The 18,377-nt window shown below is 44.3% G+C and overlaps 1 protein-coding gene across 1 annotated transcript in view; it reads right to left on the bottom strand.

The window, feature by feature from the left end:
* Positions 1–18,377, bottom strand: part of HFM1 (helicase for meiosis 1) — a 123,420-nt gene that overhangs the window by 79,468 nt on the left and 25,575 nt on the right. The window contains exons 8-14 of the mRNA XM_073358226.2: positions 17,967–18,118; positions 16,403–16,480; positions 16,090–16,251; positions 15,251–15,451; positions 15,073–15,161; positions 6,318–6,361; positions 6,125–6,226 (exon numbers count right to left, since the gene is read on the bottom strand). Coding sequence (XP_073214327.1) covers positions 6,125–6,226; positions 6,318–6,361; positions 15,073–15,161; positions 15,251–15,451; positions 16,090–16,251; positions 16,403–16,480; positions 17,967–18,118 — 828 coding nt within the window. The remainder of the gene's footprint in view (positions 1–6,124; positions 6,227–6,317; positions 6,362–15,072; positions 15,162–15,250; positions 15,452–16,089; positions 16,252–16,402; positions 16,481–17,966; positions 18,119–18,377) is intronic.

Genomic DNA, 18,377 nt, shown 5'->3' with positions numbered 1-18,377 from the left:
GTTTGAATATAGCCATGACTTCATCCTGTTTTGTAGTGACTGGTATACTTAAAGACAGTTTTCAGGTCTTTTAATTTGCCTGTAAAGTGACATGCACATCTACAGTACTAAAATAATTATTCTCACAATAATGTATTTTTCATGACCCACCAGTCTCAAACTCCAGGCCCTCAAGGTTCATAAGAGCAGTGGTGGATTAGCCAATGGACCAGTAGGGGGGCCCTGGAAAAATGGGGGTCCCCACGCTCCTGCTGGGAAGCGGAGTCAGGGTGCAGAGAATTGCCCCTTTCTGCTCGCCTGGTGCTCCTGCCGGGGAGCAGCGGAAGTCCCCATGCTCCAACCCCACTCCCCAGCAGGAATGTCAGGCAGGCAGAGTGGGGCAAGCCCCTGGACCCCAACTCCAGTTCCCCAGCAGAAGTGCAGGGGTGGGGGCGGACTGCTCTGGCCCAGGGCCCCCAAGCACCACAAAAGCTTAATCCACTCTGAATAGGAGCAACCAGGCTCCAACCCTCCACATGGTAGTAATCTGGCAATAGCCGACATGAGAACAACGAAGCCCACCCCAATGGTGAGATTCTGCCCCTAAGGTCTGATTTGTGGAGTCCCCAAGTGGCTGTTTGGTCCACTGGCCCTACTTAAGACAGCAACAGGAAACCATCTGAAAAACAAGGCTTCACCCCCTTGTCTTGTCCCACTACCTACTCCCGCTTGCCTGCCCAGCTTGATCTCCTGACATTCTGACCTGCTTGACTCCTGGTACCTGACTGGTGGTTCCTGATCTACATTTTGTCTCCTGCTCCTGACTCCCTGGTGTAAGGGACCAGGCTGTAGGCAGTCTTGCCTAGCAATCACAGCTGGGCTGGGGTCCACGTGTCAAGGATGGAAGTCAATGAACAGGGATCAGAGGAATTGCTAGAGCTCAGTTCAATAAGCAAGAGTCAAGGTCAGGCTAGAATCAGAGACCAGAAGATGAGGTGAAGTCTGGAGTTGAAGCAGGCCAGAAGTCTGTGTGGTTGCCCAGACAACTTCCTGGGGCACCTGCCTGGGTTAAATAGTGCACTTCATCAATCAGAGGGCTGCAGGGTACTCTCACTATGGATCCTTTGGGAGGTACTTCCAGCAATGTCTACTCTCCACAATGCTCCCTGGATGTGGCTCTGCAAGCCTTCCCCGTGGTACTCTGAGAATGTCAGCTATCCCAAGGTCTGCAGACCTAGGTTCTAGTCCACGAATCCTTACATCTGGTATCCTGACCCAACCTGACTCTAGTTCCCGACTCGTGTTCTGATCTCTAGTTTGTCTCCTGATTCTGATCTCCCAGTATCCCAACTCAACTGATTCTTCACTCCTGTCTTGTAACTGTGGACTTTAGGGTCCGACTACTAGGTCTGGCTGCCTATCACACAGTTGTGACAGCGTCAAACACAAAAGATTTTTTTGTAAATCCAGAGGTGAAAGTAAGCTGGTACGGCGTACTGGTAAGAAAGTGGCTGCCAGTATGGGCCGGTACACAGCTGACATTAAAGTGCTGCCATGGCAGCGCTTTAAGCACCATACCAGCAGGGCTACTGATGGGAGAGGGGGAAGAATGGGATGGTGTTCCATGAAGGAGGAGTGCTGGGCAGAGACGGGCTCCATCTTACGAAGAGAGGGAAGAGCATCTTTGCCAGCAGGCTGGCTAACCTAGTGAGGAGGGCTTTAAACTAGGTTCACCGGGGGAAGGAGACCAAAGCCCTGAGGTAAGTGGGAAAGCGGGATACCGGGAGGAAGCACAGGCAGGAATGTCTGTGAGGGGAGGGCTCCTGCCTCATACTGGGAATGAGGGGCGATCAACAGGTTATCTCAAGTGCTTATATACAAATGCACAAAGCCTTGGAAACAAGCAGGGAGAACTGGAGGTCCTGGTGTTGTCAAGGAACTATGACGTGATCGGAATAACAGAGACTTGGTGGGATAACTCACATGACTGGAGTACTGTCATGGATGGTTATAAACTGTTCAGAAAGGACAGGCAGGGCAGAAAAGGTGGGGGAGTAGCACTATATGTAAGGGAGCAGTATGACTGCTCAGAGCTCCAGTACAAAACTGCAGAAAAACCTGAGTGTCTCTGGATTAAGTTTAGAAGTGTGTGCAACAAGAGTGATGTAGTGGTGGGAGTCTGCTATAGACCACGGATGAGGTAGATGCAGCTTTCTTCCGGCAGCTCAGGGAAGCTACTAGATCGCATGCCCTGATTCTCATGGGTGACTTTAATTTTCCTGATATCTGCTGGGAGAGCAATACAGCGGTGCATAGACAATCCAGGAAGTTTTTGAAAAGCGTAGGGGACAATTTCCTGGCGCAAGTGCTAGAGGAGCCAACTAGGGGGGGCGCTTTTCTTGACCTGCTGATCACAAACCAGGTAGAATTAGTGGGGGAAGCAAAAGTGGATGGGAATCTGGGAGGCAGTGACCATGAGTTGGTTGAGTTCAGGATCCTGACGCAGGGAAGAAAGGTAAGCAGCAGGATACGGACCCTGGACTTCAGAAAAGCAGACTTCGACTCCCTCAGGGAACGGATGGCCACGATCCCCTGGGGGACTAACTTGAAGGGGAAAGGAGTCCAGGAGAGCTGGCTGTATTTCAAGGAATCCCTGTTGAGGTTACAGGGACAAACCATCCCGATGAGTCGAAAGAATAGTAAATATGGCAGGCAACCAGTTTGGCTTAATGGTGAAATCCTAGCGGATCTTAAGCATAAAAAAGAAGCTTACAAGAAGTGGAAGGTTGGACATATGACCAGGGAAGAGTATAAAAATATTGCTCGGGCATGTAGGAATGATATCAGGAGGGCCAAATCGCACCTGGAGCTGCAGCTAGCAAGAGATGTTAAGAGTAACAAAAAGGGTTTCTTCAGGTATGTTGGCAACAAGAAGAAAGCCAAGGAAAGTGTGGGCCCCTTACTGAATGAGGGAGGCAACCTAGTGACAGAGGATGTGGAAAAAGCTAATGTACTCAATGCTTTTTTTGCCTCTGTTTTCACTAACAAGGTCAGCTCCCAGACTGCTGCGCTGGGCATCACAAAATGGGGAAGAGATGGCCAGCCCTCTGTGGAGATAGAGGTGGTTAGGGACTATTTAGAAAAGCTGGACGTGCACAAGTCCATGGGGCCGGACGAGTTGCATCCGAGAGTGCTGAAGGAATTGGCGGCTCTGATTGCAGAGCCATTGGCCATTATCTTTGAAAACTCGTGGCGAACCGGGGAAGTCCCGGATGACTGGAAAAAGGCTAATGTAGTGCCAATCTTTAAAAAAGGGAAGGAGGAGGATCCTGGGAACTACAGGCCAGTCAGCCTCACCTCAGTCCCTGGAAAAATCATGGAGCAGGTCCTCAAAGAATCAATCCTGAAGCACTTGCATGAGAGGAAAGTGATCAGGAACAGCCAGCATGGATTCACCAAGGGAAGGTCATGCCTGACTAATCTAATCGCCTTTTATGATGAGATTACTGGTTCTGTGGATGAAGGGAAAGCAGTGGATGTATTGTTTCTTGACTTTAGCAAAGCTTTTGACATGGTCTCCCACAGTATTCTTGTCAGCAAATTAAGGAAGTATGGGCTGGATGAATGCACTATAAGGTGGGTAGAAAGCTGGCTAGATTGTCGGGCTCAACGGGTAGTGATCAATGGCTCCATGTCTAGTTGGCAGCCGGTATCAAGTGGAGTGCCCCAAGGGTCGGTCCTGGGGCCGGTTTTGTTCAATATCTTCATAAATGATCTGGAGGATGGTGTGGATTGCACTCTCAGCAAATTTGCTGATGATACTAAACTGGGAGGAGTGGTAGATACACTGGAGGGGAGGGATAGGGTACAGAAGGACCTAGACAAATTGGAGGATTGGGCCAAAAGAAATCTGATGAGGTTCAATAAGGATAAGTGCAGGGTCCTGCACTTAGGACGGAAGAACCCAATGCACAGCTACAGACTAGGGACCGAATGGCTAGGCAGCAGTTCTGCGGAAAAGGACCTAGGGGTGACAGTGGACGAGAAGCTGGATATGAGTCAGCAGTGTGCCCTTGTTGCCAAGAAGGCCAATGGCATTTTGGGATGTATAAGTAGGGGCATAGCGAGCAGATCGAGGGACGTGATCGTTCCCCTCTATTCGACATTGGTGAGGCCTCATCTGGAGTACTGTGTCCAGTTTTGGGCCCCACACTACAAGAAGGATGTGGATAAATTGGAAAGAGTCCAGCGAAGGGCAACAAAAATGATTAGGGGTCTGGAACACATGACTTATGAGGAGAGGCTGAGGGAGCTGGGATTGTTTAGCCTGCAGAAGAGAAGAATGAGGGGGGATTTGATAGCTGCTTTCAACTACCTGAAAGGGGGTTCCAAAGAGGATGGCTCTAGACTGTTCTCAATGGTAGCAGATGACAGAACGAGGAGTAATGGTCTCAAGTTGCAGTGGGGGAGGTTTAGATTGGATATTAGGAAAAACTTTTTCACTAAGAGGGTGGTGAAACACTGGAATGCGTTACCTAGGGAGGTGGTAGAATCTCCTTCCTTAGAGGTTTTTAAGGTCAGGCTTGACAAAGCCCTGGCTGGGATGATTTAACTGGGAATTGGTCCTGCTTCGAGCAGGGGGTTGGACTAGATGACCTTCTGGGGTCCCTTCCAACCCTGATATTCTATGATTCTATGAAGAAAAGGGGCAGCTTCTCCAGGACCCGGTGATTTAAAGAGCCCCAGGGCTCCAGCAGCGATCTAAAGGGCCAAGGGCTCCCAGCCACTACCACGGCAGTGGCCAGAGCCCCAGGCCCTTTAAATCACCGCCAGAGCCCCGGACAGCGCAGGCCAGGCAGCACTGAAGGGCTGGCTGGGGGAATCTTGCCTCAGCCCTGCCCTTTCCGCCCGAGGCCCCACCCCTTCCGGGGCCCAAAGCTGCCCCCAACCCACACCTTGCCCAGGAGCCTGGTGGCCCTGCGTACCAGTAAATCCTTTAAGTTACTTTCACCCCTGAGTAAATCACAAGTATATTGATTTACTTGAAGAATTTGTCATATTTAGATAATATTTTTCACATGTTTAGTCCATTTTCTTTAAGAAGAATAGGATAACATGATTAGAACTAAAGAGTTGGCTTTACATTTTCAACTGGAATTACTCTTCCTCAATGAAGTAATATTCTGAACAGAATTTATTTTTGAAGGGAAAAGAAAAACTAAAGTTAATGGGAGTTATGAATGCAAGAAGAATGCAGGATCAAACCCTAAATTACAGAGCCAGTCATGCAGCCTCATGTGAGTATTAGTATCATTTATACTGTAGTAGCACTTAAAATGTCCTAAATACTTATTGAAGCAAATTGACCGACTCATATACAGGCTGCAGAACCATACTCTCTATCACAGGGGTGAGCAAACTTTTTGGCCCAAGGGCCATATCGGGGTGCGAAACTGTATGGAGGGCTGGGTAGGGAAGGCTGTGCCTCCCCAAACAGCCTGGCCCCCGCCCCATCCACCCATCCGCCCCCTCCCGCAACCCACACCCTTAACTGCCCCCTGGGGACCCAACCCCCCTGCTCCCTGACTTCCCCACCCCCTATCCACACCCCCACCCCCTGACAGGCCCCCAGGACTCCCATGCCATCCAACTCCCCCTGTTCCCCATCCCCTGACTGTCCCCTCCCAGAACCCCTGACCCATCCAACCCCCCCTGCTCCTTGTCCCCTGACCGCTCCCTGGGACCTCCTGCCCCTTATCTAACACCCCACCCCCGCCCCGCTCCCCGCCACCTTACTATGCCGCTCAGAGCGGCAGGACTGGCTTATTGGAAAGCCTGGGAGGTGGGCGGGTGCAAGCCAAGCTCCCTGCACGGCGGCATGGCTGCAGGGGACGGGGAAGAGCAGTGGAGGGGCCAAGAGCTAGCCTCCCCGGCCAGGAGCTCAAGGGTAGGATGGTCCCATGAGGGCAGATGTGGCCCATGGGCCATAGTTTGCCCCCCTCTGCTCTATCATCATGGATTTCATGACATAAAAAGAAGTGAAAGAATCATAACATTTACTTTTTCCAAATATGAATCTCACTATATTTAAAAAGAAAAAATATAGTAACAACATTTTGATTTTCAAAAGTTTAAGTTTACTTACAAAGTACTGGTAAGTCTCCCATAGTAAAAGCTCCTTCGATTATTTTTCTATCAGATATCTCCATACCAGCATGATGATAAGCCACACCACACATTAAAAGATCTGAAAAAAAATATTATACCCATTGCCTTTACCACCTTTCGTCAAGCAAATATTAATTCATGTTGGCAAAAATTAGCATTGTTGTACTTACCTCTCACTTTGGTATCTTTTGTTGAATTTGCACACTTTTGTAATCTACATAAAAAGGAGACAAAAACAATAAGTAGTTTTTAAACCAAAAATCATAAAGCATTTTTACTTATTTATATACAATATGAAGACATACCAATGTGTTTTAAAAAAAGCACAACGATATCCTATGAAGAACTCTGCATAATGACAAACATCGATTCCAGCAGTTACACTCATTAAGAGTTTATAAGATTTATTCTTCTGTTTAAATTCATTTGTCCTTATTTCTGTCATATTCTTGTGTTTTTCAATACATTCCTATTTCATATCTACATTTTAGAATACTAAAAGGTCACTGTCAATGTATATGGCATAATTTTTAATTAATTTTCTCACTTATAATTACCTTTTGGATACTTGAAACAAAAATCTACTTGTTTTCAGAGGACTAAATCCTGTAATCCAAACTCAGGCAAATCTCCCATTGTTTGATACGTCTAGATAGAGAATTAATACCCAGGAACCTGGGTTGTAAATCTACAGCACTTCAGCATTCCATGCACTAATTGACCGTGTGGACCCTACTACCACATAGTGAAAGTTCTGTAGAGCACTTTCACTTACTGCTGATTCAAACAGCAGTAAGTCTTAAGCGCACTATGGAAGTTTTAGTGCACAGCAACAGATCCACATACAATTTAGCACACAGCAGGCAAGTGCACTGTACATTTACACCCCAGGTTGCCACACGATAACCCTCCTTATAGGCAAAACCTAAATTTCATTATTGCACCCTCCCATGGTAAAAATCTACAAGAGGATGACCGGGAGTGCCAGAAACTCTATGAAAAGAGCCATGGAGAAAGCATGGAGAGTAACCTCCAAACTGCGTATCTGCCAAGGAACCAATCATAAGCAACTGCCCCTTCACACTGTTCTTTGAAGCCACTGTCCCTCATTCACTGATCCCTGCCTTTTGTATGACAATCACCCTCAGCAGCAACATGAGTTTATGGGGCTTCTAATGGGTCGCATTAAAGCAACTACAGATTTGTAAGGAATGTTTCCATCAATCTGGGAGGAGAGCATGCCACAATGAGTAGTTACCCATCAGCTCCACCAGAACAGACCGCCTCCTAACCAACCTCATGAGAGTTCACTATGAGTCCCAACATTACAGTAGTTCTCTAATATGGCTTCCATAGGTTTGGGGAAAGAAAGAATGCTAAAAAGAGTGACTCTTCTTTTGCACCTCACTTACTGTGTGCAGGTTTCTTTCCACTACATCAGCGTAAGTGAAGAGGAGCATCTGGCCCCGAATAAGTATTGAAGAATTTGGATTTGATTATTTTCCCACAGTAAAAACACAGTGCATTGTAAGCCTGTTCATAAATGTTGGGCTATTCATGTCAATATTCTTTGAACATTGATGAATTTGGACTTGGGGAAGAAACATTTATGGGCACAATCTTGGAGTACTTTCTCAAGCAAAGTTTCTATTCACATCTTCAAACTACTCTGATTTCAATGAAGAGTTTTGACTGATTAATAGTAATAATAATAATGACTGGGCTCAGAGTTTCAAGAACTTCTCAGACATTAATATAGAAGAAGGCTACTAATAGTTGCTTAACAGTGTCTGAAATTCTGAACACAGAATTGTATCATAATTGTTATCTCAAGATCAATTTGAAATCTATTTAAAAAAACAGCTTTCAAATAAACTTTAATGTAAGTACTGTCTTAAAATATACATGTAGGCCTCAATTCAGGAAAGCACTTAAGTATGTGCAAATGTCCATCAATTTTACAGAAAACACTTAAGCATGTGCTTAAATCCCATTGATTTAAAATGGGAATTAAACTCGTTCTTAAGCATCCTTCTTGAATTGGGCTCTAATGAATACATTTGCGATTGAACAAGACACACAGCTCCTATTATTCCTAACAGGAGTTGTACAAATGAAAATTTAGCTTTGATATAACTACCTGGTGAAATAAATCATCACTAACAGAAGTTAGGACTGTGTTTACTAAGGACTTGATCCCACAAAGACTTACAGTATCTTAAATTAAGCACGTGTATCTGTGATAAGTTCAACAAAACCATATCCAACGGGACTATTCATATGTGTTAGTCTTTGAATGCTCACTGGAAATTAATGTTTTTATTCTTCAAAAAACAGGTAATTTAAAATATTAAATGCATTTAGTGTTCATGAAAAGTACCCAAAAGACATCCTTCAAGAGGAGATTCCTTTACTTAGAGGAAATAAGTATAGCTCAGTTAACAGAAATGCAAGTTGGATTACATAGTCCTATAAATGTATCTCAGCACTATTCTAGAGAGATCATTCTAGTGGCGAGAAATTCCACAATCCAGTCTGCATGGTCCATTCAGTCCCTGGCCACTAGTGAAATTTCCCAGCAAGGGGGCCAACTGCAATAATGATTTTGAGATATAGATATCTCTCTACTAGAAATTGTATTGAACCAACCCTCTTCACATGGCCCACAGAATGACTAGAATACATGTATGCTTTTATTATAGCAGGGACAAAGGACAGACAAGAGGGAATAGATTTCCCTTCTGGATGTCTGAATACTAACATAAATATGGGAAATAAACAGGAAAACCTAGAAATAATAGTGAATAATCACAATTCTGACATAACTGGCATCACAAAGACTTGGTGGGATAATTCACATGACTGGAATACTGGAAAACAAGGTTTCAATGTGTTCAGGAAGGACAGGCAGGGAAAAAAAGGGAGGAGCTGTTGTATATAAAAAATGTACACACTTGCACTGAGGCTGAGGTAGAAGTGGGAGGCAGACCTGCTGAAAGTCTCTGGGTAAGGATAAAAGGGGTAAAAAACAAAGGTGATGTCATAGTAGGGATCTACAATAGAATTCCTAACCAGGAAGAAGAGGTGGATGAGGCTTTTTTAAAAACTAACAAAATTATCCGAAGTACAGCACTTGGTGGTGATGGGAGACTTCATCTACCCAGGCATCTGTTGGGAAAATAATGCAGCAGGACACAGATTATTCAACAAGTTTTGGAATGCACTGGAGACAACTTTTTATTACAGAAGGTGGAGAAAGTGACTGGGGCGAGGCTATTCTAGATTTGATTCTGACAAACAAAGAGGAACTGGTTTAGCATTTGAAGGTAGAAAGCAGCTTGGGAGAAAGTGATCAAGAAAAGACAGAGTTCATGATTCTAAGAAATGGTAGGGGGAAAAACAGAAGAATAAAGATAATGGACTTCAAAAAGGCAGATTTTAGCAAACTCGGAGAATTGGTAGGTAAGATCCAGTGGGAAGCAAGTCCAAGGGGGAAAAAAGTTCAGGAGAGTTGGCAGTTTTTTTTAAGAGGAACTAACAACAGCACAAGAGCAAACTATCCCAATGCATAAGAAACATATGATAAGACACAACTGTGGCTTAACCATGAGATCTTCAATGATCTGAAATTCAAAAAGTGAAATTTGGTCAAATTACAAAGGATGAATATAAAAAAACAACACACAAACATGTAGAGACAAAATTAGAAAGGCCAAGGCACAACAAGAGATTAAACTAGCTAAGGACATAAAGAGTAACAAGAAAACATTTTACAAATATATTAGAAGCAAAAGAAAGATCAAGGACAGGTTAGGCCCATTACTCAACGAGGAGGAAAAGACAATAACAAAAAATGCAGCAATGGTCTAAGTGTTAAATACCTTTTTTGTTTTAGTTTTCACCAAAAAGTTTAGCAGACATCGACACCTAACATAGTGCACATCAGTGTAAATGGGGTAGGATCTGAGGCTAAAACAGGGAAAGAACAAGTTAAGAATTACAAAGGCCTTGTCTACACAACAAAGTTTGGTTGACGAAAGTCAGCTTTCATTGACAAAACCATACGCATTACAATGCTTCCTCTGCTGACAAAATATTCCTGCTTTATTTCAAGAGATGCTCCAATCCTCAGATGCAGAAAAACAGAACACAGGGCATGGAAAGAGCCAGTAAATGAAAATTATAAAATAGAGAGACAGGAGAAGGAGGAGAGTCAGGAGTAAATTTTAATGGGTCAGGAGCAGTTGACAAAAGTGATGGAGGTGCATACAGAGATGTTGTAGTCCCTATTTGTACTACAGGCCTAATACATGTTTGCTCGTCCCTCCCTGAAGCCCATACAGAACTGCTTTCCATGCCCACCCCAAACTTATCCCACACATTCCTTGCATCTTCCCAGCCTGTTGCAGTACCCCATTCACTCCATCCCTTCAGATGGGTTCCAAAATGATAGCTGGAGTTACAAACAGCTATGATACTACCTTTCACTGTTATCTCCCTTTCAACCAAATGTTGTGTGTGTGTTGTTAATTGATATTTAATAAAAACATACCCTCTGAAAGATAATCTTTATTTGTCTCCTACACACAATGGTAGCTGCTAGAATTAATACACAGTGGCAATTGTAACATTTGCAGACTACAAATCATGGTCAGGAAGCAATTATCAAAATTTCCCACCTTGCAAGAAAATTAACAACGCATGGCAGAGTGCTTTATAGAAAGTCACACTACTAGTGCTCATTGTCAAAATGGAGCCTGAAAGCCTCCCTGATTCGAATACCCATCCACCCACACCATTGTGTCCTGCTTATAGCCCTGATACCTGGCTGCTCAAAATCAGCCACCAAACAATCTGCCTCTGCACTCCATTCCGGGGGGGAATTTTTCCCCATTAACCTCACAAATACTATGCAGCGCACAGCAGGCTGCTATGCCCATGAGAATATTTTCCTCATTTAGGTCTAACCGGCCATAAAGGCAGTGCCAGCGAGATTTTAATCTGCCAAACACACATTCAACAGTCATTCTGCCTATTGTTGAAATGCTCCTTGCTGCTGTCCAGATTTTCTGTGTAAGGCTTCATGAGACATGGGAGTAAGGGGTATGTTGGGTCTTCCAGGATCACTATGGGCATTTCAACATCCCCCGCTGGAATCTTCTGGTCTGGAAAGAAAGTCCCTGCTTGCAGCTTGCTGTACAGTCCTGAAGATGCGTGCATCACGCACCTTCCCTGACCACCCAGCACTGATGTCAATGAAACGACCACAGTGATCTACAAGCACTTGCAATACCATAGAGAAGTACCCATTTCTATTGATGTACTCCACTGCAAGATGGTTTGGGGCCAAAATTGGGATATCTGTGCCATTTATCACCTCGTTGCAGTTAGGGAATCCCAGTGCCGCAAAGCCATCCACTATTTCATGCACGTTTCCAAGAGTCCCACAGTCCTTCATAGCAGGGATTAATGGCTCTGCACACTTGCGTTAACGCAGCCCCAGCGGTTGACTTCCCAACTCCAAACTGATCTGTGAGTGACCAGTAGCAGTCTGGAGTTGCCAGCTTCCACACAGCGATCACCACACACTTCTCCATCAAAAGGGCAGCTCTCATTTGGGTGTCCTTGCACCGCAGTGCTGGGGCAAATTCCACGCACAGTTCCAGGAAGATGCCTTTCTGTATCTGAAAGTTCTACAGTGGCTGCTTGTCATCCCAGACCCGCATAACGATGCAATCCCACAATTTAGTGCTTGTTTCCCCAAGTCCAAAAGTGACAGTCCATCGTGCGCAGCTGCTCCTATTTTTACTATTGCTACATTTGAATGCCAAAAGTAATCTGATGTTGTTTCTTTCCACGGCACACAGAAGACCAGGCACCTAGGATTCCTGTTCAGACTGGGAGATCATGATATATGGCATGAGTAGCCGCAAAGTGTTCATTACAGTGACCATAAAAGTCGAGAGCAGTGCAGGATCCACCCTTTCAGGCAGACATGGCATGCACACAGTAAACAGTAGCAGCTGAAAAATGGCACAAAACGCAGTCAGAAGCCCATGGAATGATGGGACAGAAAAAACTGCATCATGGGACGTTGAGTTCGTACCCATAATGCACTGTGAACAATGTTCCCTCTAACGTTTTACATCCATGTGTGGAATGAATTTTGTTATGTGCACCAATATGGAGGTGATGTGGGGTGGGGGTGGAGCTGAGGGGTTTGGGGTGTAGGAAGGGGCTCAGGGCTAGGGCAGAGGGTTGGGGTGGGGGAGTGAGAGCGCTGGCTGGGGGGTGCAGACTCTGGGGTGCGGCCAGGGATGAGGGGTTCAGGCTGGGGGAAGAGGCTCAGGTCTGGGGCAGAGGGTTGGGGTGCAGTGCGGGCTCCGACTCTGGCTGGGGTGCAGGCTCTGGGGTGGGGCCAGGGATGAAGGGTTTGGGGTGCAGGCTGCCCCTGGGCTGCAACGGGGAGATAGGACTCCCCCCAGTCCTCTCTCGCTGCAGCAACCCAGGGCTGGGGAGAGGCACCTCTCCCTGGCCACAGCAGCTCCAGGGCTGGGGAAGAGGTGCCTCTCCCTGGCTGCAGCAGCTCCAGGGCTGGGGCCATGGGAGAGGCGCCTCTCCCCGCCTGCGCAGCTCTTCATAGCCTGCTGCGCAGCCGCACAGCTTAGAGGGAACTTGGACTGTGATTCACTTGACCTTCCCAAAACTTCTAGCTGCAGAAGATGGTGAGTAGCACAGTGGGATAGCTACCCACGGCATACTGCTCTCACTGTCAATGCTAGAGCACCAACTATAGACGTGCTCCGCCAACAGAAGAAGCGTTGTATGAACATGCAAAAGGGATGTAATTATAGTAGTTTTTGATCGTCGGCATAACTTGTCTTCACTACAGAGTTTTGTTGACACAAGGCCTTGGATAAGTTAGATATCTTCGAGTTAGCAAGGTCTGATGAAATACATCCTAGAATACTTAAGGAACTGTCTGAAGAGATCTCTGAACCGTTATCGATCTTTGAGAACTAGTGGAGGATGGGAGAGATCACAGAGGGCTGGAAAAAGTCAAATATAGTACCTATCTATAAAAAGGGGAATAAGGACAAATGGAATTATAGACCAGAATTATATTAACTTCGGTACCCAGAAACATAATGGAGCAAATAATCAAACAATCCATTTGTAACCACCTAGAATAAGGTGGTAAGTAAGAGTCAACATGGCTTTGTCAAGAAAAAACATGTCAAACCAACCTAATATCCTTCTCTGATAGGGAAACAAGCCTTGTGGAAGGGGGGAAAGCAGTACAAGTGATATATCTTGACTTTAGTAAGGCTTTTGATTCTATCTCACAAGATCTTCTCATAAGCAAACTAGGAAACTATAGCCTAGATGAACCTACTATTTCCAACCTGCACAGCTGGTTGGAAAACTGTACTCAGAGTAGTTATCAATGGTTCACAGTCAAGCCTGGAAGGGCACATCGAGTGGTGTCCTAAAGGGATCTGTCCTGAGTCCCGTTCTATTCAGTATCTTCATAAATGGATTGGAGAACGGCATAGACAGTCCATTTACAAAGTCTGTGGATGATACCAAGCTGGGAGGGGTTGCAAGTGCTTTGGAGAACAGGATTAGAATTCAAAATGATCTTGACAAACTTGAGAAAAAGTCTGAAATAAACAGGATGAAATTCAATAAAGACAAATGTAAAGTACTCCACTTAGGAAGGAATAATCAGTTGCACAAATACAAAATGGGAAATGACTGCCTAGGAAGGAGTGCTGCAGAAAAGGGTCTGGGGGCTATAATGGATCACCAAGTAAATATGAGTCAACAATGTAATACTGTTGCAAAAAATAAGCAAACATCATTCTGGGATGTTATGACAGGGTAGCAGCCTGCTCCTTTCTCCTCTGTAGATGCAAACTTCTCAGAGACATTCTGTACAAACAACCTGTGCAATTTATTTACAGTGTTCTCCCCACCACCTTTACAAACTTGTGCAGCTCTACATTTACAAGCACACAGCCCTTAACTCACTCAGCCAAGTTCGGGGAGACAAAAGATATCTTCCCCTTGAGAGATCTCTTCTGGTTCTGGCTCTCAAAAGCCTATCAGTCTCTTTCTTCTTCCCTGAGCATTTCATGTCTGTGCCTTTTCTACCTACTGGGCTAAGATAATTAGCCTTTGGGGCTCTCCTCAGCCCATCCTAGTCTATCAATTAGGCAAATATTTGCCCCTCAAGTTTACTCCAGGGTGATATAATTGGAGATCCAGCAATCAGAATTCTGGTACAGCTACTGCTGCCAAACACTTTGTCACAGATGTACTATCAGGAGTGGTGTAAGCAAGACAAGTAATTTTCCACTCTACTCAGCTCTGATAAGGCCTCAGCTGGAGTCCTCTGTCCATTTCTGGGCACCATACTTCAGGAAAGGTATGAACAAATTGGAGAAAGTCCAGAGTAAAGCAACAAAAAAATATTTAAAAAAATCTAGAAAACATGACCTATGAGGACAAACTGAAAAAAATGGGTTTGTTTAGTCTGGAGAAGACCGACTAGGGTCCTAACAGTCTTCATGTATTTAAAAGGTTACTATGAAGAAGGCAGTGATATATTGTTCCATATATTCACAGGGGACAGGAAAATAAATAATGGGCTTAAATTGCAGGAAGGGAGATTTAGGATAGACATTTAGGAAAAACTTCCTAAACTATAAGGATAGTTTAGCACTGAACTATATTATCTAGGGAGGGTGTGGAATCTTTGTTTCTGGAGGTTTTTAGGAACAGGTTAGACAAACACCTGTCAGGGATGGTCTAGATAATACTTAGCCCTGCCACAGTGCAAGGACTGAACTAGATGACCTATCGAACTCCCTTCCAGCCCTACATTTCTATGGTTAGCAACTACAAGAAATATAAATATACCTTTGTTTCTGTTCCATAGTCATAATAAATTTAGCATCTTTTGCAAGAACTGAAGCAGCCTGCTGTACTCCTTTTCTTGTGGCACAAAACTATAAATAAGAAAATACCTTTTTTGTATTAATTGTACTAAGAAGAAAACCAAGAATTTCAAAAGCATTAAGAGAAAAACATATTATACCACAAGGGTTGGTTTTTGTTCAGAGTATGTTTGTATAACACTAGCTATTTTGTAGTTAAGTGTTAAGTCAAATTTGAATTCTGTTTGGTTGCTACTGCAGGGAAATCCAAGAACTATTTTGCGAAGCTTCACAGGTCGATGACTTTCATCTATTTTCAGACATACAGCAGGTCTCATACCATCTGAAAGCCATTCTGCAATCTTTAAAGAACAAGGAAACAAGTTAAAATGATGCTTGAAAATAATGCCTCTGTTACTATACATGCTCTCTTCAAACTACAGAACATACATAATAAAGAACTGGGAAGCAACTATTTTTACTGCCCCACATGCCCTATGACATTGACAAAGAGAGTTTACATGTTAAATACTTTTTGCCACGTCTAAACTAATTAATACACTTGAAAATAATTTCTTCACTAATGAGCAGACCAAATTCTGTTCCAAATTACACTGGTACTATTGAAATCAAAATCTGTCCCTAAGCTTTTGTGACTTGTGTTTTCACCCTTAAAATTTTTATTAAAAATATAAAACTGAAGTACTTTATCAATTTTTGGTTGGTATTTCCATATTGTTGGGGCCAAAAGTTATACCTGTGTTCATCAAGACAGCAGCCTTCAGCTGACAGCCCAGAAATGACAACTTTATTTTAAAATTCATGTCAAGCTAATTTTACAGCTTTACATCACTTTTCTTTATTTACGTTTCTCAAATGAAGTTCCTCAGGATTCTCAAATGAAGTGAATAGTCTAAAGGACCTCTGCTTTTACAACTGATGTCAAAGAAACAAGTATTTTAAAAATATTTTGAAAAAGTAATTAAAATGTAACCCTTACATCCTCAGCATTTGGGATTGTTGCAGAAACAGCCACAAATCTCATGGGAGTAAGCATGTCAGGATTCTCTGAGATACGCGAAAGGGAAGACTGTATAGTCTTCATCCGACTGACTACAACCTCAAGTGTTGCACCACGGCTTTCGTCTTTCACAACATGTACCTATTAAAATAATTAAAGACATCTGTGAAATAACATTGCTTACTTTTTGCATTCTAACCCACAAATGTGTTAAAATAAATATATAAACTTTGTTATACTTCCTAAAAGTTTTCTTTTTCCTCAAGTACAAACAGACTATAAAAATCAGTACCTCATCAATGAGGAACAGTCGTACCAGTTGGACTAAAGAGTTGTCTCTCCATTTTCTAGTCATGCTATCCCATTTTTCCTGGGGAAGAGACGGGGGGTGGGGGGCGGGAAGAGGCAGAAGAAATGATGAAAAACAGATTCCAGAAGTAGTAGCAGAGACAGACCATAAACATGACCAAATTCTTATGATAAAAAAAATCAGTAAAGTTCTGATGAGCTAATGCTATATATTTTGCATCTGACACATAATTATTTTATTACTAATTATTGTTTATATAGTACTCCTGAGGGCATTCTGTACCAAAAAATTTAAATTCTGCACACAATATTTTAAAATTCTGCAAATTTCATTTGTCAAATAAACGTGGAGACTCCAGCATGGCACTGGGGAGCACAGGCCACTGGCTGCACAGAGGTGGGAGATCACTGTGCAGCTCCCTCCACCCAGACACAGACTCAGCAGTGAGGCTGCACCCAATCTTGACACAGTGCAAGGACCAGGCCTTCCCCAGAAACACCACAGGCCCCTGCCCCTCCATGCCAGGTGCATCAGTTGTGGGCAGGCAAGCTCACCAAGGCAGGATTCAAGTGTGGAGGGGCTTAGTGTGGGGGGATCCAGGTTTGGGTTGAGAGGGTTCTGTGTGGGGAAATCTGGGTGCAGGAAGCTCAGTGGGGAATCTAGTTATGGAGGAGATCTGGATGCATAGGGGCTTGTTGGGGTTTTTTGGGTGCAATGATAATGTGACTCTGCAGGGGGTCCAAGTGAAGGTGGCTAGGGTTCAGCAGGGAGGTGTCTGGATGGGTCTCAGTGTGGAGGTGGTCCAGGTGCAGGAGGAGTGAGGCTAATCAGGGCTGGAGGGAGCGGGTTGGTGGGAATGTCTGGGTATAAGAGGTTCTGGATGCATGGGGGAGCAGCTACCTGCACAGGGATTCCTCCCCCTGCAGCTGAGGAGCTATGGTTGCAGGAAGCGGGAGGGGGAGTTTGCAGAGCTTCCTGCAGCCGGAGGAGGAATCTGGGGGTGGGTCTGACCCGGCCCTAGATACCATGCAGGGGGAGAGGAAGTCCCATCCTCCCCAGCCCAACCCAGACTAGCAGCTGAGCCCAGTGCAGGATAGGAGTCACCAGGCAGGTCTTCCCCATTCCTGCCTCCTGCCCCACAGTGATCTACCTCTCTGCCAGCTGCCCTGGGCACCCGAAACATACTGCTGGGGAGAGTCGCATGACTGCTCTTGTGGCTTCCCTTTGGTTCCCTGTCAGAAAGTCATTTTTCTGCGGGGAAACAAAGAAATCTGTGGGGGACATAAGTTTTGCACATGTGCAGTGGCACAGAATTCCCCCAGGACAAATATAGCACTAAAGTATGCATGGCAGTTTACAGGCAAGTAAAACGACCTTACAATTATACTGAAAGTTTCCAATCTCTATAAAACAAGGGGAGCCCTGGAAGCATACATACATTAGCTAGACTATGTGCAGCAAATTATTTCTACAATACATTTTACTTCAGATTTTTGGTTTAGAAAAAAATCAATGAAACAAATAGCAAGTTATATATGAAACCTACTGGTGTGGTCATAATAATGTGAGCATGTTGTATTTCAAATAAATCATCCATCACTGTGTCTCCTGTCAGTTCTTTACAGCTGAGCCCTATAGGTCCAAATTTATCTTTCCAATCATTAAAACGCTGACTGCACAGCGCTTTTATTGGAGCCACTAAAAAGAATACAAAATTGAGGGATTACACTGAGAAAAGTAAAGGATTTTAAAACAAAACATTGAATGTATTCCTTAAGCTGCTAAATGCATGAGTTTTGGGAAAAAAATTCTTGAGCAAAGCTAAAACCAGAAGAACTTAATTAACATATATATTAAAATTTACCCATTGATTTAATGATGGCACTACTCTCGTCTGCCTAGACCAGTTCTGATCTCTGGGTTATAGCTCTTCCCCACCCAAAAGAGAGACAAAAGA

This window comes from Lepidochelys kempii, chromosome 8 (assembly GCF_965140285.1).
Source record: "Lepidochelys kempii isolate rLepKem1 chromosome 8, rLepKem1.hap1, whole genome shotgun sequence".
In the NCBI taxonomy this organism is placed as follows: domain Eukaryota; kingdom Metazoa; phylum Chordata; order Testudines; family Cheloniidae; genus Lepidochelys; species Lepidochelys kempii.
This window is presented reverse-complemented; position numbering and strand designations above follow the sequence as displayed.